At 41.1% G+C, this 24951-nt stretch overlaps 3 protein-coding genes across 4 annotated transcripts; all 3 read right to left on the reverse strand.

Annotated features, from left to right (window-relative positions):
* Positions 1–3823: 3823 nt before the first annotated feature.
* On the reverse strand, positions 3824–4786 carry LOC125426262 (olfactory receptor 1019-like). The gene has a single exon (XM_048484523.1). The coding sequence runs from the start codon at positions 4784–4786 to the stop codon at positions 3824–3826; it is 963 nt and encodes a 320-aa protein (XP_048340480.1).
* A 3172-nt stretch (positions 4787–7958) lies between these two features.
* LOC125427505 (olfactory receptor 1019-like) lies at positions 7959–9468 on the reverse strand. 2 transcript variants are annotated; one of them, XM_048487019.1, is made up of 2 exons: positions 8543–9468; positions 7959–7971 (listed from the first exon to the last, which is right to left on the reverse strand). In XM_048487019.1, exons 1-2 carry the CDS (start codon positions 9466–9468, stop codon positions 7959–7961), a joined length of 939 nt encoding a protein of 312 aa, XP_048342976.1. The 2 variants fall into 2 exon arrangements, with proteins under 2 accessions (XP_048342976.1, XP_048342975.1); XM_048487018.1 differs by lacking the exon at positions 7959–7971 and having other exon boundaries at positions 8509–9468.
* Positions 9469–21871: 12403 nt separating this feature from the next.
* On the reverse strand, positions 21872–23027 carry LOC125426677 (olfactory receptor 5I1-like). The gene has a single exon (XM_048485277.1). The coding sequence runs from the start codon at positions 23025–23027 to the stop codon at positions 22089–22091; it is 939 nt and encodes a 312-aa protein (XP_048341234.1). The 3' UTR covers positions 21872–22088.
* Between the last annotated feature and the right edge of the window lie 1924 nt (positions 23028–24951).

Here is a 24951-nt window from a genome sequence, read left to right on the forward strand (position 1 = left end):
CCTCCTGGAGTTCTTTAAATACCTGGCTGCCCTGTCTGACCTCCTCTAGGAAGGGCAGTGCTACCTGTTCTCCCTGCCCTAATGTCAGAGCTCCCTAGGGTTGTCTCTGGTAGGAGCTTAGGTTGGTTGGTTTCTGTTACTGAGCATGACACTGACAGATGGCTGGGCTTTTTCAAACTGGCTGACTCCTGAGTAGACTCCACCAAGCACACACCCTGATGCAACTTGACAGGTGACTTGCCCAGCTTTGGGCCTTGCTGTCTCCTGGAGTAAGTGGGGTGTGAAGTGAGGAACGGAGGTTTAGACCAATATGAGTTAAGCAAATTTTAATATTCCTTTTCGTCTGTGCCTTAACGTGCTCCTTCTCAATGGCATCCCACATGGAAATCACAGTGAAATTACTGCAAATAGCTTATTTATAGCAGGAAAACATGCACGTCGGCCTCAAGTAGCGCCCCATGAGCGAATCTTCATTTTCTAAATGAACATACTTACCTGTCATCTAGTGAGTAGTTTCTCTCCCTGCTTTCACAATCTGTAAGCATGAGAAGAGATCTTAAGAGTTAGTTGGTATCACTGGGGACTCCATCCCTGATGCACCTGTGTGGATTCTGGGAATAATATATTTTGGTGTTTATGATTGATTACTCTGCTTTCATTCCCATAACATTTCAATATGGGGACTGTTTGCATGAAACAGATGTCTAGGGCTTCCTGTCTGTTTAGTGTGTTGTCAAAAAGGATGTAGGTAATGGGGGGAGGGTTCCCGAGTTTAACCCCCCCATTACATGTCCGAAGCTCTGCCCTGTTTGTGTTTTTTTGTAGTTTTAAAGCATTTTTCAGTGTTTGGCCTTCAGGGGGCGCAGTTTTAAGGCTAGCAGCACCACAATTTCAGAGTTTGTTTGGGAGACTCTCCTGATGATACCATCCAAGTTTGGTGCGGTTTGGTTTAGGAGGTCTAAAGTTATGGACTCCCAAAGTGGGTGCCCCCATCCCCCATTGTTTCCAATGGGAGCTAATAGGAGATGGGGGCTACACCTTTGTGGGTCCATATGCTACTTTCAAATTGGTGCTGCAGTTCCCATCCATGAAAGTCACCAGGGCACCAGTGAATAACTCTTACAGATTCTGCCAAAATATTGAGATACAGATAAGCCCATGGTGAATTCCTGCATGAAGAATGGCCCCTTAATTGTTTCTACCACAACATTCATTGGGACTGTTTAGGAAGAGAAAATAGATCTGCTGTTCTTGTGTTCAGTGGGTTCCATGGCTAATTGATATCCACTTATCTATCTTACATGTCACAAGGATACTAACTATAGATTTGGATGGTGACTCGGAAGATTGTTGTTGTTTTTGTGGCAGCATGATTGGTGAATGTAATAGTGGCTGTTACTCATCAACAACAGAAGTACTCAAAGAAACTTCACTTTACTTTTGCCCCATGTCACTTCAGCTTGTCCCATGATCGAACTTCCTTCCTTCCTTCCTTCCTTCCTTCCTTCCTTCCTTCCTTCCTTCCTTCCTTCCTTCCTTCCTTCCTTCCTTCCTTCCTTCCTTCCTTCCTTCCTTCCTTCCTTCCTTCCTTCCTTCCTTCTCACTTTTACTTTAGCAGAGATTGAAGGAAAATGATATGTTTGAAGCCAGATAACCAGTAGAAAATCCTTAGATACATATGCTGGTAACATACTTTCAACTCCCTTATATAGGCGGGGAATGCAAACAGATAGAATAGGTTTTGGAAAAGCCAGACCATGAGCCTATGGCTGTCTGATGCAAAGCAACTGTCTTGTGTCACTGACACTAATGACACACAGGCAGCCAATATACTGTGAACTGTGAACTGTTGAACTGTGGGCTCAGCCTGATCTGGGGCAAGCATTGAGTTGTATGCACCACTTCCAAAGTCCAGGTGGTCTGCAGAGCCCCCAGTTGAACACTGGGCTCAGCCTGACCAGAGCTTGGAAAGCTCAGGCCAGATGATCCCTCAAGGGGCCATATGTTTGACACCCATGGTGTAATTAGGCTCTTTCTTTCTGATCCCCCTATCTTCATTCCTTATAGGGTCCCACATTCCTACTTTTTGTATCATCCCATCTAAGTCCATTGACTTCAATGGATGTATGAGACTTCAATCACACACTGAGGGAGCTAATCCGATCACAGAATTGGATCTAAAACATTATGTGTATTCTGCCTAAAGATAGATCCAGTCTTGGTGGTCAGAAAAAACTGATGAAGCAATAATGTTTAGACAACACAGGACTGTGTGAGCTTTTGAATTATGTATATTGGTTTCCCCTACTGCAGAATTCTATTTCCATAGTATTCTCCTCTAAAAGGCTTCTGTTGACCCTTTTACAGATTCTTATTCCTTGTGATCAAAATAGCAGCAATGGTCTATATGACAAAAAACATGAAAAACAAGTACAAATCTAGTGATAAGAAATTCAGACACATGCATTTCACAAATATAAGATAGGAAATTCAGACACATGCATTTCACTTTAAGATGTTCAGTTAATCTTTTTAAAACATTGAGACGTAAAATGTGTCCTCACCAAACATGTTTATTATTTTCAAAATGCAAAATGTACAGGTATTTCATTTCCGCACATTGACAAACTGGTAAAGGCACTGTGTTGCATGCATGCAGCCAATGATTTTATTTGTGTATTAATTTATTCTCGTTTTTACATTGCCATATTACTAAACATTCTTATGATGGTATATAAAACAGAAACACAAAATGTTATCATGCAAAATTTTTTGCAGGTTTAGTGAAAATAGCAAAAATAGCAACATTCAGTGTAGAAGCAGCAGTGGCGTAGGAGGTAAAGAGCTCATGTATCTAATCTGGAGGAACTGGGTTTGATTCCCAGCTCTGCCGCCTGAACTGTGGAGGCTTATCTGGGGAATTCAGATTAGCCTGTACACTCCCACACACGCCTGCTGGATGACCTTGGGCTAGTCATAGCTCTTCTGAGCTCTCTCAGCCCCATCCACCTCACAGGTGTGTTTGTTGTGAGGGGGGAAGGGTAAGGAGATTGTACGCCCCTTTGAGTCTCCTGCAGGAGAGAAAGGGGGGATATAAATCCAAACTCTTCTTCTTCTTCTTCTTCTTCTTCTTCTTCTTCTTCTTCTACAAATTATACAAGAAAAGAATTTTCAAATGTTCTACCTCTGTAGAGCCTTCTGCATTTGATATCTCTGACAAAGAATCCATGCACATCAATCATGGTATCCCTTTCTATGGTTGAGGAGTCTGGGGACTGCAACAGGACACACATAATGCACACCATGTTCTAGCCAGGCCTGTTGGGTTTCACAGTTATGCTTTGTTAACTAAATGTGTGCTAGTACATGCCAAGTGGTTTTCTGAGACTGTTCATAGAAAGAAAACATTGTTAATACTGGGCACTCTGACTTTCTAGGAAATATAAGCTCCACTCCTGATTTTACAGTTGGGGATTGTGTAAGATGCCAGGTCCCCCTTGACCACTGAAGGGGGAAGGGGGCTAAAGTTCTCATTTCCAGGATAGGAAATTTCTGGAAATTTGGGGGTGGAGCCTGGGGAGGACAGGGACCTCAGTGGGACACAATGCCATAGATTCCACCCTCTAAAGCATCCATTTTCTCCAGAGGAACTGATCTTTGAAGATGAGCTGTAATTTCACAAGATCCCCAGAGCCTACGTGGAGGCTGGCACTGCTATGATTATGGGAAACATTTCTGAAGCATACTCAGGAAATTTCATTTCAAACGTATATAACTATATATTTTCCACACATGCACTCTTTCTCTTTCTTTGTATCACTGGCTATTTTGAAACCATTTCGCTTCCTTTCAAAAGACACATGTGACCAAGTATTTTTATCAGGGCGTGTTTCACATCTTTATTTCTGAGACTATAAATCAGAGGATTAAGCATTGGGATTATTATTGTATAGAAAACTGAGGCCCATTTGTCTTGGTCCATTGAATAGCTAGAGCTTGGTCGAAGATACATGAAGAGTACTGTTCCATGGAATATCCCTACAGCTGTCAAGTGGGAGGCACAAGTGGAAAAGGCTTTACGTCTGCTTTCAGCAGAGCGCATTCTCAGAATGGTGTTCAAGATATACCCATAAGAAACTAGAATCATTCCAATGCTGCCTGCTTCAACATAAGCAACAAGGATGAACATCACAATCTCACTAAAATGGGTATCAGAGCATGAGAGCTCTACTAGGGGAGGAATGTCACAGAAGAAGTGATTGATTATGTTAGAGTTGCAGAATGAAAGTCGGAAAGTGCAGTAGGTGTATGCAATTGAATCCATGGTTCCTACAATGTATACTACAGCCATCAGTTGTTTGCAAACCTTCTTGGACATAATGACTGTATAAAGCAGTGGATTGCAAATAGCCACATAACGGTCATAGGCCATTAGACCTAACAAAATACACTCCATATCTGAAAAGACAATAAATAAAAATAGCTGGAGAACACAGGCACTGTATGAAATCCCTTTACTCTCAGATACAAAGCCAGCCAGCATTTTGGGAACAATAACTGAGGAGTTGCAGAGGTCAAGGAAAGACAAGTTTCCCAGGAAAAAATACATGGGGTTGTGAAGCTGGGACTGAGTACAAATTAACATAATCATCCCAAGATTCCCTATTACAGTGATGACATAAATGAATAGAAACATCACAAAAAGAGGGAGGTACAGTTGTGGATTATCTGTCAATCCTAGAAGCACAAATTCCGTTACAGCAGAGCTATTTCCTTTATCCATCATTCATGGCAGATTCTAGTTGTGTTTGTGTGCAATGTCCTTCTGAGGTTTTCCTAACAAGGATAGAAACATTTTTTTCTTAGAATTTCATTCAGTATAGCTTTCCTGTGAGAACAATTTTTTAAAAACCAAGTTCATTTATACCATTATCATTGTTGCACTAGTATCACATTGTAAGATATGTGATAGCTATAGCAGATAATGCAAAAATATAATTTATTGCTATCGTATTATAATTTCCTGATATAAACTGCACTATACACTTTGAAGACTGATTTCAACTATTTAATTATGTTTTATATACTTAATATTCCATTAAAATTAAACTAATTCTATTTTTTATTCTTATGAGAATAAAATGTGGAAGAGAGACCCATGAGTGCAGGATAAACATGAATTTGATAGGCAGATAAACTATACACTCTTTTGAATACTTGTCTAAAATGATTTGTCTGGCAGATGCCATGGGTCACAAGGACCATGCAATCTTCATGTGATTCACAATCAGATGGGATAGGCTACTGTAACACATGCACTGTTTTCTACTTACTGCGAGGCAGCAAAGTACCCCTCTCTACCAATAGATAGGGTTTGCAGCCTCATTGGTGGGGGTTGAAGATCTCACAGAATTACAGCTGACTTCTGTTTCCTTGGAGAATATGGCTGCTTTGGAAGGTGGCACCTACCTCACAGAGGTGCTGACCCTCCCCATACCCTTACTTCTCCAGATGTTAATCACAGCAATTAATATAAACCATGCTTCATAGAGTTGCCTCTTGTTTAAACTACCATTTTTAGACATCAAGAATTTGCATTTCCATGTGAAACTAAACCCAAATGCTGCACAATTTCATCATATCAAGATGAGGCTGCAGTAACTGGAAAAGGAAGAGAGTAACCTAATTGCAGATGACTTTTCCTGATCACATAAGTTGGTGTAATTAAATCGAACCACTAGATTTGAGTCCAGTAGCATCTTAATGACAAATAAGATTTTGGGGGTATGTGTTTTTGAGAGTCAGATACCTGACAAAGAGAGCTTTGACTCCTGAAAGCTTATTCCCCCAAAATGCTATTGCTCTCTAAGGCTCTATGAGACTCAAATCTAGCTCTTCTACTGCAGACCCAACATGGCTACCCTCCCGAAGCTACATTCAATAAATTCACTGTGCATTTATCACTCTTTATATAACACTATACTCTGCCATGGATGCACATGCCAATATTTTTCTGCTGCAAAAGAATCCTAATTGAATTTAGTTTTGAGAATTACAACTTCAAAACTGTTAACCGAAAGCTCAGCAATCAAGCTGTTTTTATGATCCTTGTGTTCCAACAGGTGAACTCTTAGCATTACTGCAAGTGGGGGTGTTATGTCACAAACAGGAGAATATATTTCTAACCTTGCTCCTGATCTCTGTTCTTGTCCTGCATAGGCATCTCCGGTATGATCAAGTTCCTGATTGCCTATATTACCTCCCAATTCTTATACCTTATTCATCCCAAAGTTGGACAAACTAATAGTCTGCTTTCATTTAAAATAAATGACCTAAACATGTTGACAAGTTCATCATAAATGTATTTTCTCCATTTGTGTCGTAATTTTTTTTAATAGCACCAGAACTGCCTTTTCTGTTAGGCAGCATTTTGAAATACAGAGAATGTACATCTAACTCAAGACCAATGCTGCAGGATTTCTTAAGATTAGAATGACTGGCTGCAGCTACTGAAATAATGAACAAATAATTTAATTGGTAGATTATTTGATTATGGTCATTTAAGTTTAACACACACACACTAACCTTTGTGTGATCAGATTGAACTAATGTATTGTCGAAGGCTTTCACGGCCGGATTCAACTAGTTGTGGTGGGTTTTCTGGACTGTGTGGCCGTGGTCAGGTGGATCTTGTTCCTAACGTTTCACCTGCATCTGTGGCTGGTATCTTCAGAGCTGTATCACAGAGGGACGTCTGATACATACTGTGTAACAGTGAGCAAGATCCACACTGTGAACAAGATCCACCAGACCACGGCCACACAACCCGGAAAACCCACCAGAACCAGATTGAACAAGCTTGCTATGCACTTTTTAGCCAATTTTTTTCTACAGCAAGATAATTCTCTTGGAATCCAGACTTAAGAAAGCTAATCATCTTGCAATTGTAAACTGGCATGAATTTTATATACTCCCAAAGAATGCTGGTTTATGGTCTTAGTAGATTTGAACTGTCTCAGCACCATGTTCGATAAGAGCAATTCCAGTCATTTGTTGCAGAAAATTAGAAAACTTACCTGGAGTATGAGTTCTTGTTTTTAGTATTTGTGAACAGACATTGAGATTTTAAAAGTCACTTGATGTCACCTGGGAAATTATCTCTGCAGTGGCTTTGTTGATCCTGGGAATAATATATTGTGCAGTTTATACTAATAATTCACTTTCAGTTCTGTTTTTGTAAACAATTTAATTGGGTCCAGCTTGCATGTAATAGGTATCAAGGAACTTCCTGATTAATGAACAGTCAGTTAAGTGATAATTCTGTAGATGTATGTATGGTTGCTGCCACATCTCGAAACTAAAAATTTCAAAAAGCTTCAAAAACACTTTTTTGTGCTATAAAATATTTATATGGTGAAGAATTGCTTGGAATACATAATGCGTTCATTTATTTACTTTTTAAAATAAAATGAAATAAAATCTGTAACAAGTGATGTTTTACACCCTATAGCTACATCAGATATGTAAAAGGCCGGTGGATCTTCGCTGGGCAGTCCCATCCCAAGGATCAGGCCTCTGGACACAGTGGTGTAGCTGCCTTGCTGTTCCAAAGGGGGCTTTTTGGCAGTGTGAGGCAGCCAAAACCACAAAAAAGCTTCCCTGTTGCTGGAAAGCCCCCACTGGACTGAAAGGACTTATGCCGCCAGAAAGGTGGCATAAATCCAAAGCCTCAACCTCCAGCATAACAGAGGCAATGGCCGGGTAGAAGACAATTAGCATCAGTTCCTCCCCCAGCCACACCTTCAGACTGTCCCTGCTATGCTGGCAGTAGCTTACACATCATTGTGGGAGGGCTGCGACAGCTGCCTGCCAGTGGATCTGCCCCCTACCAGTACAGCCCCCTGCTGCTCCCAGCAGCGGATTAGCCTCCCTCCTTGAATGGGGCTGTTAAGGTAATATTAATGTGAATGCCTTGTTCATTTTTGATATGGATTCACATAAATTTAACAAAATAGTCACCCAAATCTTACAAGTCCAATAAAAACAAAAATAAATATTGACAACTCAAACAGCAGACTTATAAAACAAGAACATGGTTTCCAAAAATTATACAGCTATGAACCATCTCCACCTAGATGTTTAAAGATGAATGTCTGCGCTTCAGCTGTGGAACATCTCCATGTTGTAGCTTATGCTGTGGGCTTCAGTAGGATACCTGCAATACATACTGGCTGCTGACCAGCACTGATGACTTTCACACTTGGTTTTTATGAATTGGACACTCAAGGACACATCTAGTGATTTACTGTAACGACATATAATATAGGGGAAGTGCACTAATGAGGACAACATATGGACTTTCAGAAAAGCATGTATGCCATCACTTATTTGCAATCAGGAATCTTTTGATAATTTTTTGAGGAATAGAAGGTTACGTGGAACACAACTTAAGAACATCACTTAAAAACCAATATATTGTCCACATGTGCTCTTTCCGAGTATCACTATCTATTTTGAAACAGTATCATTCCTTTTCAGAAGCCCTATCTTACGAAGGGCTCTTGTTAGGGCATGTTTTACATCTTTGTTCCTGAGACTGTAGATCAGGGGGTTTAGCATAGGGATTATTACAGCATAGAATAATGAGATCCATTTGTCTTCTTCCATTGAGTGGCTAGAGCTGGGTTGAAGATACATGAAGAGTGCTGTCCCATGGAACATCCTGACAATTGTCAAGTGGGAGGTGCAGGTAGAAAAGGCTTTTTGTCTACCTTCTGCAGATCGCATTCTCATAATGGTAGTCAAGATATAAATATAGGAAACAAGAATAATTCCGAGGCTACCTGCTTCAACATAGCCATCAAAGATAAACACCACAATCTCACTGATATAGGTGTCAGAACACGAGAGCTCAAAGAGGGGAGGCATGTCACAGAAGAAATGGTTGATGATGTTGGAGCTGCAGAATGAAAGCTGGAATATAGAGCAGGTGTATGCAATTGAATCTACCGTGCCTATAATATATGCTACAGCCATTAGCCTTTTGCAGACCTTATTTGACATAATGACTGTATAGAGCAATGGATTGCAGATAGCCACGTATCGATCATAGGCCATCACAGCCAACAATGCACATTCTACATCTGCAAAAAATGCAAATAAATATAGCTGTAAAGCACAGGCATTATATGATATCCTTTTACTGTCAGCTAAGAAATCAGCCAGCATTTTGGGGGCAGTGACTGTAGAGTAGCAGAGGTCAACAACAGATAAATTACCCAGGAAAAAGTACATGGGGTTGTGAAGCTGGGGAACAGTGCAGATTAACAAAATCATCCCCACATTCCCTATTACAATAATGATATAAACCAGCAGGAACAATGCAAAAAGAGGCAGCTGCATTTTGGGATTATCTGTGAGTCCCAAAAGAATAAATTCATTTACAGAGGAGTAGTTTCCTTCATTCATTATGATTCACAAGGTTTCTTGGGTTCAAGGTATTAGTTGCCTGTGGAATTTCCTTCTGAAGTTTTCCTGATAAAGTAGGAATGAAGAAATATTTTCTTTAGAATTTAATCATTGGTGGCATTTATATGAGAACAATTATGGAAAGTTAAAATTGTTTTCACCACAAATACCATTGTGTTAGTATCACCCAGTGGTTTGTCTAATATCCAGAAGCGTAATGCAAAAAATACAAATTAGGGGAATATTTATATAATTGCATAAATTAATCTGGTGGTCATTCATCTGAGGAATTGTCCTGGATTAGTCCTGTTGTCATTCTTGATAAACTTTAGCACATTCCAGCCCTGTGATTCAATGACCACAGAGGGGAAATGTAAGAGATGAATTCTAAATACTGCTACCAATATGAACACGAAATGATTCTTAAGAGAAGTGCTTAAAGTAGCCATCAAATCTAGCTACTGTCCTGTCTATTAACACTACTTCTGGTCCCTGGTCTCAAACTACCTTGGAAGCTCCAGTTAATTGCCTGATTGAATACATTTCTAATGCTCCTGCTACTGCCCAGTTCTTGAACTTTTATGCTTCCACACATATACATAAAGATAATTAATGAAATAGCTTTGATAATAATAAGATAAGGCTAATATTTGCTGCAGCGTAAGCCCCAGGCTGTGCCTATACGGGAATGCTTATGAATAACTGTGGATTGGGGGAATTTGCCTGGGAAACAAATTTCGTCTATAACATTTTCCAAAATATGATAGAAGTTACTTTTTAAAAGAAATGCCGTGGGAAAAGATTTGTTATTATTGCACTGATGTCATACTTTACTGTCCTGACCTGAATGGCAAAGGCTAGTCTGATCTTATCAGATCTCAGAAGTTAAGCTTGACTACCCTACATTCTCCTACAAATGGAGCTTGAACTTGTTTGGAGGTTGTCATGTCTCAAGAAACAGGAGTCGGAGGAACAAAACATAGTACTTTATTCCATAGCTGCTACTCACACATAGCTTAAAATCACTCTGCAGCTGTGCTCAATATAACACACTTACTAATTACCAATTACAGTGCAACAGCTGCAGACTCTTAAAACCATACAATACATTACACCCCTTCCCCCTAACTCCTGTAATAATCTGGTAGGATTCTCTTTTGCTGCGATCGTCTCAGCTCCCGCTCTGGCTCCTGAGTCTGTGTTTGTTCCTGGTTCTGCAAAACAATTGGACCCTTTGCTGTTTCCTTATCCTGCATCTCCGTCTGCGCCCTTAACGCCCCAGGTTCCTCGGGGACAATTGGACTATTTACTGCTTCCTCATCCTGCAGCTCCATCTGCCCCCTTAACGCCCTAGATTCCTCAAGGACCTGGGGTTCCTGATCTACTGTTGGACCTGGCACTCTCTGCTATTTCTGCCGCTTGCACTGGAGGCTCTGATAATGATTCCAACATCAAAACCTCCAAAAGTGGGGAGTGATCTTCCTCCTCCCTTTGTACTGGCAAGCGACTCAACGCATCTACATGCCCAATTTTCTTTCCCGACTGGTGCTGCAAGACATAATCATATGCATTCAGAAACATTGCCCACCGCAGCATTCTAGGGGACAATATCTGTGGTGTCTGGCGCTCTGAGGAAAATAATCCCAACAGCGGCTTATGGTCTGTAACAATCACAAATGGTCGCCCATACACATAATCATGAAACTTCTTAACCCCAGCCACTATTGCTAATGCCTCCTTATCTATTTGCGCATAATTACGCTCCGTTGCAGACAACGTCCTAGAATAATACGCAATTGGAGCTTCCCGCATATCCTCCAATTGATGGCTCAACACTGCTCCAACTCCACACGGGGAGGCATCGCACGTCAAAATCAATGGCTTCCTCTCATCAAAATGAACCAATACACTTTCTGATGACAACAATCTTTTGACATCTCGGAATGCCTTCTCATGCTGACTTGTCCACTGCCACACTGTAACTTATCTAATAAACGGTGCAGTGGCTCCGCCACTGTGGCCTTATGCTTTTAGAATGAATGGTAAAAATTTAGCAATCCCAAAAATGCCTGTAACTCTTGCTTTGACTGTGGTGCTGGGGCGTCCTGGATGGCCCTCACTTTTGCTGATGTCGGATGGATTCCCCTTGCATCTACCATGTATCCCAAAAACTCTACTTGCGCTACTCCAAACACACATTTTTTGCGCTTCACGTGCAACCCTACATCTGAGAAGCACTGCAGTACTTTCTGTACCAGTGTCATCAGTTCCTCCTCAGCTTCACCCACTGTCAAGACATCATCAAAATACGGTATGACTCCCGGCAAGTTTCTTAATATTTCTTCCATCAAACTCTGGAAAATCCCAGGAGCTACACTCACTCCAAATTGCAGCCGCTTTACTCTGAATGCCCCCCTGTGAGTCACTATCGTCTGGGCTTCTGCAGTGGCATCATCCACTTCCAGCTGTTGGTATGCCTGCGCTAGATCTAATTTTGCAAGAACCTTTCCCCCTGCCAATGTACTTCAACAACTGACTGACAACTGGCACTGGAGTGCGGATGTTTCTGCAATGCCTTGATGATTGTGCACTTATAATCAGCACAAATGCGCACATCCCCATTGTGGCCTTCAGGGGGGTCACAATTGGAGTTTCCCACTTTGCATTTACCACTGGCTCCAATATTCCCTGTTCCAATAACCGATCTAGTTCTGCATCCACTTTAGAAGCAAAGCAAAATGGAATACTGCGTGATTTTAGGCGTATTAGGGGTACTGAAGGATCAAGATACAATGATATGAATGGACCCTTATGCACTGCCCCAGTCCCTCAGCAAACACACTCTTAAATTCTTCCACTAGCACCTCCCATGTTAACTTGCTAACCTCATGAATTCCAGTAATTGCGATTCCCAACCTCCGAACCGAGTCCAACCTTGAAATTTCGTCCGCCTTCCTTCCACTATTAACAATTTCGAAACATCCATCAAACATATGATATTTTTACATGGACATTACACATGCCAACCACAGGTACCCTATGTCCTTTGATAATCCGTGAGTGGTAAGTCACAAGATTGAATGTCCAAATCACCCTGTGGGCAAATGTTTTATAAGTGTCCCATGAAACGATGGAGAATGCTGACCCAGAATCCACTTCCATCACACAAGGGACATCCTGGATCTTCACAGTCACCTCTACAACTTACAGCTTGAATCTCCGGGTTTGCACGGTAGTTAATTACATCAGCTCGCGTAAACACTCACCATCACACTGCTCATGTAGCGGGGTTGGCCAGTCAAGCCAGCTACATGGGGACAGCAGCAGGTGCATCCACAGAGTGTGTAGCAGATGAGCCGGGAGCATGTCTTCTTGGTCCCTGATGCCGTTTTTTCTCTGCACACTCTCCCAATATGCCCCTCAACGTTTACAACAGGAAACATTGTGCCTCTTTAAATTTACACCTTTCTCTCCTCATGGGGCCCACCCACGAAACTCATACATTTCTCTGTTAACATCCTCCCTCTGTTGTGGTGGTCTTCCTATCTTCATTGCACCATGCTGCAGAAGTCTCTGAATTTCACCATTACCCGGGTCTACAGTCCCACTGCCATTGCTGTTTGCAATCTCTGTGGGCTCCTGGCTTGTCGCACCTCCCGAGTAGAGGCTGCAGCAAGTTCAAAATTCAAGGCTTCTTGTATTCCCGTTTGAAAAGTCAAGATCTGTCTTTTGCCAGCAGCAACTTTGCAATGGTGCCTCTCTCAGGCTTTCACAGACCAGACGGTATCCCCTTAACGATTTCTTCCAAATTGGAGAAATTACATTGTTGTTGCCAACTGGCCAGAAGACTGCAACATAATCTGCAATGCTTTCAGTCCCCTCCTGATCACGTTTATAAAAAAACACTCCGCTCTTAGCTATTTCTGACGGTTTGGGGAATCAGGAAATGGTTCCTTAATGCAGTCAAGTATTTCTACAAGCGGTGTTAAGCTGATAAGTCTCTTGGCGCTTATCAATGCTGGGAGGCTATAGTCAAACACCCCTTCACCACAGAGGCTCAAAAACACGGCTCTTTTCCTTTCTGGGTCTGTTATGCCATTTGCCAGAAGATAAAATTCCAATCGGGCCTCATAACTCTGCCACTTCAAAGGAAACTCCAAATTAAACTGTTCCAGCTGCCCTTGAAAGGCCATAATTTACTCACAGTCCTTTTTTTTGCTTCACTATTAAACTTGCTATAGGGGACTTCTGTCCTTAAGTTTATCCTGAAGTAAAAGCCAATTGTCATGTCTCAAGAAACAGGAGTCGGAGGAACAAAACATAGTACTTTATTCCATAGCTGCTACTCACACATAGCTTAAAATCACTCTGCAGCTGTGCTCAATATAACACACTTACTAATTACCAATTACAGTGCAACAGCTGCAGACTCTTAAAACCATACAATACATTACAGAGGTTCTAGCAGGGGAGCGCAGCTATCGTATACCCTTGACCGAAGAAAGGTACACTCCTTTTATCTGGGATGGTCATCCTCTTCCACTGAGCATGCAGCTTCAGGAGGGACACACATGGAATGGTGAGGGAGGTAGGGGACACCCGCCTAGCCAGCCAGATCAGCCGACTCAACCCTGGTGATCAATGGGGTGACAGATGTCGCAGCCAGATCGCCCTCATACCGCGTCTTGGCCTATCGGCTAAGATCAAGTGTAGTGTAGTTAGGCAGCATCAGCCTTAGTTAGCACTTGGAGACCATCACGGAATACCAGGGTCATCATGCAGAGGAAGGCAATGGCAAACTGTCTCTCTTAATTTCTTGCCTTGAAAATGCTACTGTGTTGCCATAAGTTGTCTGCAACTTGATGACACTTTTCACACATGCACACACTTTTCTTCTACTTGGAAGTTAAGGTGACATAAAGATCTCCCACAGGCACAGACCTTCTTAGCTTTTGAAAGATGCTCTCTACCCAGCGCTAGTCTTGAGATTCCAGGAGATCTCCACATATCCAAACCAGAAGGACCACTAGTACTTGTGACACAATAACCTGCCATTTCAGTCTACTCAATGAACATCCAAGATAATATATAAAGCAACCAAATAATCAGGATAAATTCATCCCCTGGCCCCATTAGCATTTCTCCGAGTAACTCAAGGGAGAACAATCTTATTCCTGCTGAGGAAAGACAAGCACTTAAATTAAACAGATACAACGATTTCTTTTAGCTCTCTATTCTAGGTTCAATTTTCATTCTAGGACTGTCCACTACCCCTGTCACTCTTGATAATATATGTGCTTAAGGACTAGGCAAACTATGGGCACTCACGCTCTTAACGTCTTCCTCCTCAATTTTCCTAACATATTCTTGTCTCTTTTGGTGACTCAGTCCAGAGCTCTCCTCAACATATCACCTCTCCTCACTCAGCCTCCTCAGCTCTGTGCAGCTAAGTTAAAAGATTTTTAAAAATTTCTTTAAACTGCATATTGAAATGTGCATCTTCTTTTTGCCTTTCATTTTCACTCTCATCCAATAAAGACTGATTGAATAACTTACAAATCTCTCTCTCCATCTTTTTCACCCACACATACACACAACCTCACTATTACCCCAAATATATGCTTGTATACATATAGACATGATTCTAAATCAAGGTTGGGAATATACCCATGGAGGGATGGCTCCATATATAAATCTCACTTCACCATTAAAAGATGTCCTCATATCTCTGATGAAATCCTGTGTGATTTGGAATAACTAGACTTAATAATAAATATGGCTAAACATATAGACAGTTTCTTCATAATTGTCTACAGCAACTGAACTATGTCTTTCAGGCAACCTGACAAAACATAAACCATGTATGTTACTGTGTAAAAAATCAACACAAGTTCCACAAAATTTCTTCAGATGATAACTATTGAAACAGAATAACTTAATTGGTAGAAGTCTAGATCTGATAATTTACAATGTGTGCATTCAAGGTGAACAAACTTGCAATGTATTTCTTAAACTTTTAGTAAGTCGGTGCTCTGTATGGATTCAAAGTTCTTCTGGTGAAAGTGCTTCTTCTGGTGAAAGAGGATACTAATGGATGAAGATCTTAAGAAAGCTTAGCACTTTAGCATGGTGAACAAATATGTATTTAGCACAGCTCAAAAATCTTGCTGGTCTGCAAATTTGAACTTTCCCGTTGTCAACTCATACATATTCCACTCAAATGATGGGAAAAAAAGTTATTATTATTATAATTATTATTTTGGTGAGGAAACAGCTTCAAGTACCAACATTTGCATAGAAACATCTTGTTCTAAATTAGCTAACATACCTGCAATGTTAGGAATGATTCTCTGCTTTCAGAATCTGTGAGGGAAGAGATTTTAAAAGCCACTTGATTCCATCTGGGACATTGTCCTTGACGCATCTGAATTCCCCAAACCCCAGGAATAATAAACTTCATTGTGTGCATGAGCAATTATTTCTTCTGATGTGCTTTCTTACAATTACAATCCTGAGATTGAGATCAAGACCTTGCAAGGTGGAAGGCACACAAGGTGACTTTCAAAAACTATTGATCTGGCAGGTGCAGTCAATGGAGGCTAAAGTACTGGATCCAGATGGAAGCCTCCTGAAATTCAAAGACACCACAAAATATAATTAAAGTGCAAGAATATTCACAAAAGAACAGTGAACAGTGAGGATAAAATACTAAAGCTAAAAGATTTAACTCTGATCATGGTGATGGTGAGTGTTGCTGTTGTTGTTCTTGTTATTATTATTGAGATTTTTGGACCACCTTTTCCCATCAAGACGGGCTTAGGGCAGTTCATGTCATTCAGTGAGCAATCAAAACAATACAAGGTATACATTTACAATTTAAAACCAGTTTCCAATTTAAGTGCCTAAGCAACAATATAAATCTAACTGGGGTAAGGGGGGGAGAGAAAGGGAGGCCAGCTGAGTTGGATTAAGGACTATCTCTGCCCTCAACCAGAGGCTTGGTGAAACAACTCAGTTTTGTTTGTTTGTTTGTTTGTTTGTTTGTTTGTTTGTTTGTTTGTTTGTTTGTTTGTTTGTTTGTTTATTTATTTATTTATTTATTTATTTTATTAAACTTATAGGCCGCCTTATCCCCGAAGGGCTCAAGGCGGCTCACAATATGGCTGTTGAATCGAACAGCAAATCGACAGCATAAAACACTAAAATCACTAAAACCTAAGCAGCAGTTTACAACGATAAAAGCTATAAATTAAACAACCTGATTTATGAAACAAGTTGTTTAAAACAGGTCCTGTGAAATTGACATGTCCCACTGGGTTTGAATTTCAATTGAAAAAGCATTACACCAGGCTGGGATCAGAGCAGAAAAGGCTCTGGTTCTGGTTGAGGACAGCTGGATTTTTGGGGGGCTGGAGACAATCAGTAATTTGTTATTTGTTGAATGTGATTCCCATTGAGAATATATTAAGAGAAGTAGTCTCACTGATACATAGGCCCCAGACTGTTTAGTGCTTTAAAGGTTAACACCCAAACCTTAAACTTGATCTGGTACTCTATCTGGAGCCAGTGCAGCTGATGAATCACTGTTTCCATATGTGCTCCTCACGGCATCCCTGTAAGGACCCAGGCCGCCATATTCTGGACCAGCTGGAGTTTTCAAAACAGTTTCAAGGGCAGTCCTGAGTAAAGTGAGTTACAGTAGTCTACTCTGGAGGTGACCATTGCATGGACCACTATGCTTGGTTGAAGTCAATTGAAAAAACTTGGCCACATTTGTGACCTGGCCTCCATAGAAAAAGAAGCATCCAGGATCACACTCAAACTTTAGATGGTTAGTGCAAGGAGTTGGTTGCAGGTTGTCCAATGTTGGGAGTTGGCGTTCCATTCTTGAGTCTCCCCAGCCACAGGACCTCCATCTTTAATGGGTTTAATTTCAGTTGACTGTTTTAACCATTCCACCATGGCTCACAGACAATTGGTCAATACATCTGGGGTGGCATCTGGTTGGCCGCCCATCAACAGATATAGCTGGATGTCATCTGCATACTGGTGATGATCTAGCCCAAAACTCTGGACCAACTGGGCAAGAGGGTACATAATATTGGGGAGAATATCACTCCTTCTGCAACCTCACACACCAATGGGTGGCATGGAGATCTCCTCTCCCCCAAGCTACCCTTTGACCTCAACCCTGGAGAAATGAGATCAGCCACCAAAGACTGTCCCACGTATACCAGCATCAGCAAGGGGGTGAGCCAGAAGTTCATTGTTGACTATGTTAAATGTTGCCATCAGGTTGAGTAGTACCAGTAGCGCTGGCCCACCCTGATTCAGTTGCCTCCAGAGATCATCTTTGAAGTTGACCAAAAACATTTCTATCCTGTGGCCAGGTTGGAAACCAAATGAAAATGAATCCAGTACTGATGCATCCTTCAGGAATGCTGGGAGCTGTTTTGAAGATGCTCTCTTAACTACCAGGAATGAAAGATGTGACACTGGGCAGTAGTTGGCAGGATCACATGTATCCAATGATAGCTTCTTTAAGAGTTACCTTACCACTGCCTTTCTCAGCATCTCTGGTAAGGACTTGGAAATCAGGGAAAAATTGATGATATCCAACAGAAGGACCTGCATACACATTGACTTTCACTAACCATGAAGGACACGGGTCTAATGGGCAAATGGTAGGTTTGATGGCTGCAAGTATTCTATAAACTTTGAACCAGGACAGATAGCTGAACTGGATACTCATTGGACCTGAAGATTACTAACTGTATTAACACTGACTGGGAAGTACTGGTGGAGTGACAGGACTTTATCCACAAAACAGCTTAAAAATGTCTCACAGCCAAGTGCCAAATTACTATTTTTCAAAGTGCTCTCAGAGATAGTGGTTAAAGACCTAATAGATGTCATAAATGTCCTGTAAGATGTTCCTGCTGCTTTGTCATGAGTTCTTTGCCAAACTCTCCTCAGTGTCCAAAACCAGATTAACTTAGTTAAGACATGGGATCTTTGAGATGCAGGGTACCCTGAAGGAGAAAGACTCCCAAATAAGCAGAACCCCTCCCCCCATTCTTTGTCTGGGACTGATGGGGGACCAAGAAACTGGATGGGGAGCTAGCTCTTTTGCGGTGACTATTTCAGTTTCCCTCATCCAGGTCTTGATCACAAATGCTAGATCCATTTTGTGCTCTGCAAAATTATTTTGCAGAGTGATAGTTCTGTTAATGAACTTAGCATTACACAACATCTGTGTCAGATAAGGACATATATTCATAGCCTTCATATCATGGGATGGGTTGTCATATCATAAGATGGGCCAAAGATTGGAAGGAGACTGAGCATAACCATGTCCCTGAATCCTTCTTTTTAAATGCCATTTTCCATCACCATACTTCTCGTGCCCCCAGTCACCAGGAGCTCCAACTCTATGCTGACCTCCTTTACACAATTAATCTCTGTTCCCACCTACTAACTAGTGGTGACCATTAATTTTTCCCCAGTAAATTTCAGATTTGGGTTTACAATGGCTAAAATTTTTCAGCAAAGCCAAGTCCCACTCCAAATGCCAATATTGGTGAATGGTTTTTTTTGGAGGGGGGGGGGCTTTTTTTGAAAGCTGAAAATTCTCAGCTCCATTATATCCTATGGAGAATTTGAGGGGGGGTCTAGGGGGGCTGTTTCTAAAGGTAGACACCACTGGCTGCAGGCTGGCTCTTTAGAAGGACTCCCAAAGTTGGGTGAAGTTTGGTTCAGAGAGTCCATTTTCATGGGTTCTCAAAAGGAGTGCCCTCATCTTCCACTGGAAACAGTTTATATTCCTTTGGTCAGGATTCAATTTATAAAAATATTTGCATGTTGTTTAGTATAAATACTTCGTATCCAGTTCAAAAATCTTGAGCCACAGTTCAGTTGTCAACTGTGTTTAAAAGAAAAGATCAAGCTATATTATCAAATGCTTTCTCTGCATCTAAAGAATGCTGCCTTTTTTCTTCACAAATTCTGTCATGTTGACTACAAAATGAATGTTGTCCTTCACATCAGTGGTGGGATTCAAAAATTTTAATAACAGGTTCCTATGGTGGTGGGATTCAAACAGTTGTGTAGTGCCAATGGGGCTGGGTGGGGCACGATGGGGGCATGGCCAGGCATTCCAGGGTGGGGCATTCCTGGGTGGGGCTGTGGCAAGGACGCAGGGTGCGCGCACCCCAGGTGCAGTTCCCCTTTGTCCTGCCTCTAGATTCAAATAATGACTGTTTAAAGCATTAAAAAAGCAATATACCAAAAGGTAGTGTATTATTTCTTTTTTATATAATTATATTGATTGATTTTAAATAATAACATAAGTAAGAAGAGAAACAAAAAACTGTTTACAATTGTTAACATATTACAAACATATCTAATTGTCTATCTCTCTCAACCCCCCCACTAAAACATCCTATATTGCCTCCCTTCTTCCCATATTTGCCTCCCTCCTTTCTATTTCCCCTTCAGATTCCTATAATTACTTTATCTATTCCACTTGAAAGAAAACTAACAGAGGGAGAGATCCAAAATCCTTAATCTAAAAGAGTACTTTAAACTCTTCTCTTTCCAATGTAAATTTCAAGGGAAAAAAAAGAAAATGAAAAATCTTTACCTATAATACTTTCCCAACCTTTATACCAATGAACAAAAAAAATAGAATTACTATATATTGAATTATTTAATACAGTTCATACACTCACGGGGGTGCCATGGGGGACAGGGGGGGTCGCAGGGGGTCCCAGGGGGCAATTTTTCACTTGACAAGATTTGTTGTACCCAGGGACAGAGATTACCCCCTTGTCCCTAGTGGAGTTAATCATTAATAACAGGTTCTCTGAACAGAAAATTTTAGTAACCAGTTCTACCGAATAGGTGCGAATAGGCTGCATCCCACCTCTGCTTCATGTGTCTTTTCAGCACAAACCCTATCTAGTCTTCATGTATTAAATTTGCTATATATCTTTTTTTGTCATTATTGAAGTGAAAAGTTTATAGTCCACATTCAATAGAAAGATCAATTTATAAGATTGTGGTAATGAAGGATAATTTCCCCCTTTCTGAATTAGTGTTGTATGGGATTCTTGCCACAAGAACTGTAACTTCGTCTGCTAGTTTCATTAATAACTTTTTGTAATGGTAGTACTAAATCCTCCTCCAAACATTTTAATACATTGTTGTAAGTCCTTCTGGGCCCGATGCTTTATATTTTTTATAGCTTGCTATATTTCTTGAATTGTTATATTTTGATTTAAGATATCTCTATGTTCAGATGTACACTTCTATTCCAAGTTCTGCTGGGTTTCCTTTGCTATAGAAGTCTTAAAAATACAAATTGTTCTTGTATTTCTTTCGCTGAGTGTTTAATTCTATGGTCCCATGATTGTCCTTCTTTCAGATTCTTTCACTTAAAGAAGCATTAACTATTTCTTTAACTTAGCATGTTTCCCTAGAAGATTTAAGTAACCAGAAAGGGGAAGTGTAGGTGTCAAACTTCTAAGGATTGTTTATATTTTCAGTTTGAATGAAAATACAATTGGACAAGTCAGCACCTAGGCACCATCTGATCCTGTCACTGCTAATGTAGAGTCCAAGTCAAAACAAATGCAACAGATTTTATCTGCAAAGTGCTAATCAAAATGATCACCTTCTTTACATCCACCTCTCCAGATCACTCTTACCTAAATAGAGATTAAGGTAAAAGGACTTATCCAAAACCAGGTACTATAGTAAAAATATCTTAAATCACAATCAGACCATGGTGTACTTTTGATTCCCTTATTCAGACTGGAAATTGAGAGAAGGGGAAATGGGAATGCATAAAAGAATGCTTCTGTGTGTACATAGAATGTATCTCTCCAAAAATGACCACAATCAGTATCAATTTATCTGAGACCAAGACAGGAAAGAGTGCCAGCATGGTGTAGTGGTAAAGGTGTCAGGAAACCCAGATTCAAAACCCCAGTGTGCTATGAAAACTTGCTGGGTAACTTTGGGCCAGTTACATACTCTCAGCCTTGACCTTGGCAAGTATTTGGATGACAGACCTCCAAGAAATACCAGGGGCATGATGCAGAGGCAGGCAATGGCAAACCATCTCCAAATGTCTTTTGCCTTGGAAACCCTACTGGGTCGCCATATGTCAGATATGACTCGACAGCATAAATAAATAACATAATTGACAAGAACATTTATTTCACCCTATTTTATTTCTTGAAACTGGAAATAGAGCAATAATTCAGAATTTATTACAGCAACTTTTTAATTTCTTAGACTACATGGAAGTATAAAAGGTTGGATATAGGATAATTTTGTGATGTGAATATATCACTTTTCTGATATCAACCAACAACACTAATTTAACCACATTGGAGGACAATTTTCTAGAAGAGACTCTAGGGAGAATCAATGGCTTTCAAAGTAACAAATGCTCACTTGTCTAGAACTGATATCCATAGAAAACCAATGAAGACAGTTTGCTCCTTTATTCTGTTATACATTTGAACCATTATCTTTTTGACATACCCTGTCACATCTAGTTTTCTATTGATTATCTGCTTCAAAAGCCTGTCCAGTTATGGGACTCAGAAGTATCAATGACCAAAGATTTTAGTATCTATTGCTTTCCATAAGGCATCTTTTACCTCTTTGTTCCTCAAGCTGTAGATTAGGGGATTCAGGACAGGGACAATAATAGTGTAGAAAACAGAGATATATTTGTCAGAGGTGGGGGAGTACCAGGAGCTGGGACGGGAATAGATGAAAAGGAGTGTTCCTTCATAGATGATGACAGAGGTCAGGTGAGACGCACAGGTGGAGAATGTCTTGAGCCTTGCTGCTGCAGACCGTATCTTCAAAACAGAAGTGACAATAAGGATATAGGAGATGATGATAATGATTGAAGACATGATTTCCACAGAACTACCATAGGTGTAGAGTAGAAGCTCATTGAGGGAAGTGTCTGAGCATGAGAGCTTGAGGAGCAATGGAAGGTCACAGAAGAAGTGGTTGATGACATTAGGACCACAAAAGGACAGTCGGAAGGCAAAGCAAGTATGGACCAAAGCACTTAATGTACCACCAAGGTAAGAGAGTCCAACCAGCAAGATACATATTTTGGGGGACATCATGACAGTATAAAGAAGTGGATTACATATGGCTACATAACGGTCATATGCCATAGAGGCTAGGATGAAGGACTCCGTGTCAGCAAAAGTGCAAAAGAAGTAGAACTGCAGTCCACAACCAGCATACGAAATAACCTTTTTCTCTGCCAAGAAGTTTACAAGCATCTTTGGAACAATCACGGAGCAATAGCAGAGATCAACAAAAGACAAATTACTGAGGAAAAAGTACATAGGGGTGTGGAGACGGGGACTGGTTCTTATTAAAACCATCAGCCCAATATTTCCCAGCAGAACCATGCTATAAAGCATCAGAAATATCAGAAAGAAGATTACTTGAACAGCTGGGCTGCTGGGAAACCCTAAGAGAACAAAGTGGGTCACCGTTGTCTCATTACCAACTAGCATCTCTTACCAAAATGCTATTTCCTGGAGGGATACAGAACTTGGACTGCAGAGCCTAGAGCATTCAGACAGAGAAAGGCAACTGAGGTTTTAATAATGCAGGCACAGTCAGCCCAAATAACAGTGAAGCAGCTACATATGCAAATGCTTGTGCAGTGCAGTGAAGCAGCTACATATGCAAATGTTGTGCAGTGCAGAGTAACTAAAATCAGGTACCTTCAGGAACCCATGGAATCAAATTTTCAGCTATTGCAAATCACTTACATTGTACCACCCATCCCATACCAAGGAACACTATGAGCCATTGTTTCTATATGTTTCTTTCATTAATACATTTTAATCCACAAATAGAATGCATGAACTATTTCCTGTCAACATCCTTTTGTGCACCCTCCACAGCAGGTATTCCAGGTCTTGAGGACAATATCTGAAGCAGTCAATGTGCAGTCCACTCGTTTCTAACATTTAATTATCTCAGTTATTTCTTCACCACCCAGAACTATTAAATACTGATAAGTGCAAATCACTTTTTCTCCCAAACCATTCTGTCTCTCCTTTTATCTGAAACAATAATTTAAAGCAAATGACAGGTAAAAAGATAAGTTAATGTAGCATTACACAATGAAAAGGTAAAGACTCATAAAATGAGAATGTGGTCATGAGGATACCCTTTAGTCAGAGGCATAGCAGGGGGAAATGGCCCCTGGGGACAACACCTGCTCTGGGCACCCTTTGCTTCCCCTGCCCCTGTGCTTGGGGGCAGGGCTTGGGGGTGGGGGGCAGGGGCAGCTTGGGGCAGCTTTGAGGGGGACTGTAGCTGCAGGCTGGCTCCTGGGCCAGTCTACTGCCTCAGCGCCTGTCTGAGCCGCCCCCACTGGCCTGTGGAAAGGTGGGGGGCAGGGCACTGTGGCAGGCAACCCAGAAGCCTGCCTGTTGCTGGGGTACCCATTGAGCCACCCCAGCCCTGAAGGTCTGGGGAAGGAAGGAGGCTATTCAGATGGGTGCCATGGCAGCAGGCCGGCTCCTGGCAGCAGGCTGGCTCTGTCTTTAGGTGCCTCTCACGCACCAACCCAGCTCTTCCAGCACAAGGAAAAAGGATGATGGGGGGTGGTTTTGACACCTCTGTCCTGTGGACGGTATGCTCCTGTCTCTAGTAAATGGGGGGGGGGGGGTGTTTCTGTTTGCTTTACTACATTGAGAAGAGAAACAAGTATTTGGGAAGGTCAGAGGTAGAACATATGCTTTACACGCAGAAAATCTTTGGTTGTATTACTGACGTGTTCAGTTAAAGGATCCCTGGTAGCAAAATTCTGTAGAGGTAAATACCACCCTCTACCTGTAAGAGTAAGGATAGACCAAAATCTGCAGCTAGATTCATCAGTCTCCTATTGTTTTTTATATAATGCTTTTAAAATTGTAAATTCCTTTGAATTTGGCAAGGAGGAAAGGCAGATAATAAATGTTTTACAAACAACAAGCGAACAGACAGTGCAGTTTCATGTATCTATCAATCTATTCATAAGAGTTGCTTTTCACCCTTCTGCTTATTATCAGAAAGCTACCCCAAAATACATGTTTATTCAAAAGCACATTTCCCTGAGTTCAGTGTGGTTTATACTTAAATAAATGTGTATAGGATTGCACCCTTAGTTACCAAAGCAGTTACCGTATATACTCGAGTATAAGTCGACTTTTTAAGCACATTTTTAAGGCTTATACTCTTGGCTTATACTCGAGTATATATGGTAATTCCAAGATGGCCACCAGAGCTGTGGCACACAGAGCTGGGCACACAGGAGATCACACCAGCTGTGGCAGAAGCATTTTGCCTGCATCCAACTTGGAGTATTAAATTCACCATTCCCTTTTGTGTTTTTATGTAAAGCTAGGCTTGTAAATCCTCCAGCTTTGATAAAGCCACAGTCTT

Source organism: Sphaerodactylus townsendi, linkage group LG02 (genome assembly GCF_021028975.2).
Source record: "Sphaerodactylus townsendi isolate TG3544 linkage group LG02, MPM_Stown_v2.3, whole genome shotgun sequence".
NCBI classification, from domain to species: Eukaryota; Metazoa; Chordata; class Lepidosauria; order Squamata; family Sphaerodactylidae; genus Sphaerodactylus; species Sphaerodactylus townsendi.

Bases quoted from the DNA above. Each gene is read 5' to 3' on its own strand.
- LOC125426262 (XM_048484523.1), bottom strand. From the start codon at position 4,786: ATGATGGATAAAGGAAATAGCTCTGCTGTAACGGAATTTGTGCTTCTA.
- LOC125426677 (XM_048485277.1), bottom strand. From the start codon at position 23,027: ATGCTAGTTGGTAATGAGACAACGGTGACCCACTTTGTTCTCTTAGGG.
- LOC125427505 (XM_048487018.1), bottom strand. From the start codon at position 9,468: ATGAATGAAGGAAACTACTCCTCTGTAAATGAATTTATTCTTTTGGGA.